The 2,642-nt window shown below is 53.5% G+C and overlaps 1 protein-coding gene across 1 annotated transcript; it reads left to right on the forward strand.

The window, feature by feature from the left end:
- The first annotated feature begins 404 nt into the window (after nucleotides 1-404).
- LOC128851156 (olfactory receptor 14A16-like) lies at nucleotides 405-2,143 on the forward strand. Its single transcript, XM_054057881.1, has one exon. The coding sequence runs from the start codon at nucleotides 1,193-1,195 to the stop codon at nucleotides 2,141-2,143; it is 951 nt and encodes a 316-aa protein (XP_053913856.1). The 5' UTR covers nucleotides 405-1,192.
- Nucleotides 2,144-2,642: the final 499 nt, after the last annotated feature.

The following is a 2,642-nucleotide window of genomic DNA, read 5'->3' on the forward strand; positions in this document are numbered from 1 at the left end:
AAACATAAGGAACTTCTCTGGTTCTGCATTTTCAGTTCCCTGCTCTTGGGGAATTTCAGGGGAGAAATGGATCAAGAGGCTCTCATGCTTGAACAAATTAGTGACACTCCTGAGCTGTGTCCTTGAGTGGTCAGTAGGTCTGATAGGAGGCTCCTAAAGTGTCTCCAGCTGCTCCTCTGCCCATGGAGAGCACGAGCATCACCTCTGCTGGATCCATCAGGCTCAGCCTGTCCTGTCCCTTTCTGCTCATAAACAAGAACCTTGTTTACCCGGCAAACAGGCAGGTTTGTGTAGGGATGGGGGGAGAGCAGAGAGGGTCAGATGGGGTCTGTGAGCACTGACAGGGAGAAGGCGTGGGACAGGGAAAGAGCTCCCAGGAAGAAAATCTCCAGGTAGAAGGGAGAGGATCAGAGAACTTAAAATGGAGCTGTTGTGGGAGGGAGAATTCAGACAGCTCTGTGTGATCCCGTCCAGTGCAGCCCCTTCCTCTGAGCAAGCCCCCTGCCTCCTCTCCCACCCAGCAAAGCCTCTGCCCTCAGGGCTCTGGGCTCCAAGGCTGAACCCCCTCCTCTGCAGCCACAGCTCCAGTGCCCTCTCCAGAGCCCAGGGGTTGAGAGCAACTGCCCGGCAGGGTTGGTGTCTGGGAGGGGGTGAGCACAGCTGGGGAAGGGGAACGCTGTCGGTGTGCCCGGCTGCCTCTGCCCTGGCCTCTCACAGCCAGACCCTCACTCTGTTCCTCCCTGTTTTCCCCCTGTCTTTGCTCTTGCTGTTGTTCTCTCATTCTTGCTGCCAGTCTCTCTGGGGATGTTCGGGTTGGGCACTAATTTTCTGGTTCCTCCCATGCAGTTGGGTCCACGCAATGAAGAGTCCAAGCTTTCATCTCACCTGTGGAGCTGGGTCTACTAAAGTCTGTGTCAATCCCTAAGGAATAAGCTGACTCTCCTTCACTGTGAGATTTCATCATGACGATACTTGGCTCTCCTTGAAGTTTCCTTCCAAGCTGTCAGCTTCCCTCCAGGATGCAAACCTGTCCTATTGAATCTTTGTTTTACCTGAAGCTCCATGGAGAAGAGATGATGTGAGAGAGAAAATGCTGTTCGATTGGGAAATGAGAAATGGCTTTGATTTGGGTCAGAAAATTTTCCCCTAACTTCTCGCTATCCTTTCCTCCCCCACACCCCAGAGGCAGCAGATGTCCAACAGCAGCTCCATCACCCAGTTGTTCCTCCTGGCATTCACAGACACACGGGAGCTGCAGCTCTTACACTTCTGGCTCTTCCTGGGCATCTACCTGGCTGCCCTCCTGGGCAATGGCCTCATCATCGTCACCATCGCCTGTGACCACCACCTCCACACCCCCATGTACTTCTTCCTCCTCAACCTCTCCCTCCTCGACCTGGGATCCGTCTCCACCACTGTCCCCAAATCCATGGCCAATTCCCTCTGGGACACCAAGGCCATTTCTTATGCAGGATGTGTTGCCCAAGTCTTTATCTTTCTCATTTCAGCAGAGTATTCTCTTCTCACCATCATGTCCTACGACCGCTACGTTGCCATCTGCAAACCCCTGCACTACGGGACCCTCCTGGGCAGCAGAGCTTGTGTCCACATGGCAGCAGCTGCCTGGGGCGCTGGGTTCCTCAATGCTCCCCTGCACACGGCCAATACATTTTCCCTGCCCCTCTGCCAGGGCAATGCTGTGCACCAGTTCTTCTGTGAAATCCCCCAGATCCTCAAGCTCTCCTGCTCACACTCCTACCTCAGGGAAGACGGGCTTATTGTGTTTAATATCTGTTTAGCATTAGGCTGTTTTGTTTTCATTGTGGTGTCCTATGTGCAGATTTTCAGGGCTGTGCTGAGGATCCCCTCTGAGCAGGGACGGCACAAAGCCTTTTCCACATGCATCCCTCACCTGGCTGTGGTCTCCCTGTTTATCAGCTCTGGAGCATTTGCCGGCCTTAAGCCCCCCTCCACCTCCTCTCCACCTTTGGACCTTACGGTGTCATTGCTGTACTCAGTGGTGCCTCCAGCACTGAACCCCCTCATCTACAGCTTGAGGAACCAACAGCTCAAGGATGCTGTGTGGAAACTCATAACTGGATGGTTCTCTGCAGCAATGAACTGCTCATCATCTTCTGCATAGCAGTTATAATGTGATTGGTTGCAGCCCACACTGCCTTCTTTTATTGGTGGTAGTGTGGCTTTTTGTTAAAATTTATGTTTTCATGGCCTTTTTAATTCACTCTCTGCTTTCCCTTTGTAACCAATAACTGAGTAAACAGCAACCCATGCTCTGCATTTGTAAGAAAAGGTCCATTCAGCACCTTGTTTCTTCCATACACCCTTCCTCCAAGGCCTTTCTGGAGCTGCAGGGACAGTTCCTGTGTTCATGGCTGGAGGGGAAAAGAGTCCCGGCACAGCAGCACTGCCAGGCACCAGCGCTGGGTCTCCCAGAGCTGTTCTCTCTCCACTTCCACACTCTCCTCCTCATCCCTTGCCTTGCTGCAAGGCCTGAGGGCTCTGAGCTTGGTCACAGCCGTGCTGCGTGGCAGTGCTGTGCCCGCAGGCAGGGACAGGCAGTGGGCACTGGTGGGACAGAGCTGCCTCCACAACAGCCTTTCCATGAAGAGAGGGGATCTCCT

This window comes from Cuculus canorus, chromosome 2 (assembly GCF_017976375.1).
Source record: "Cuculus canorus isolate bCucCan1 chromosome 2, bCucCan1.pri, whole genome shotgun sequence".
NCBI classification, from domain to species: Eukaryota; Metazoa; Chordata; class Aves; order Cuculiformes; family Cuculidae; genus Cuculus; species Cuculus canorus.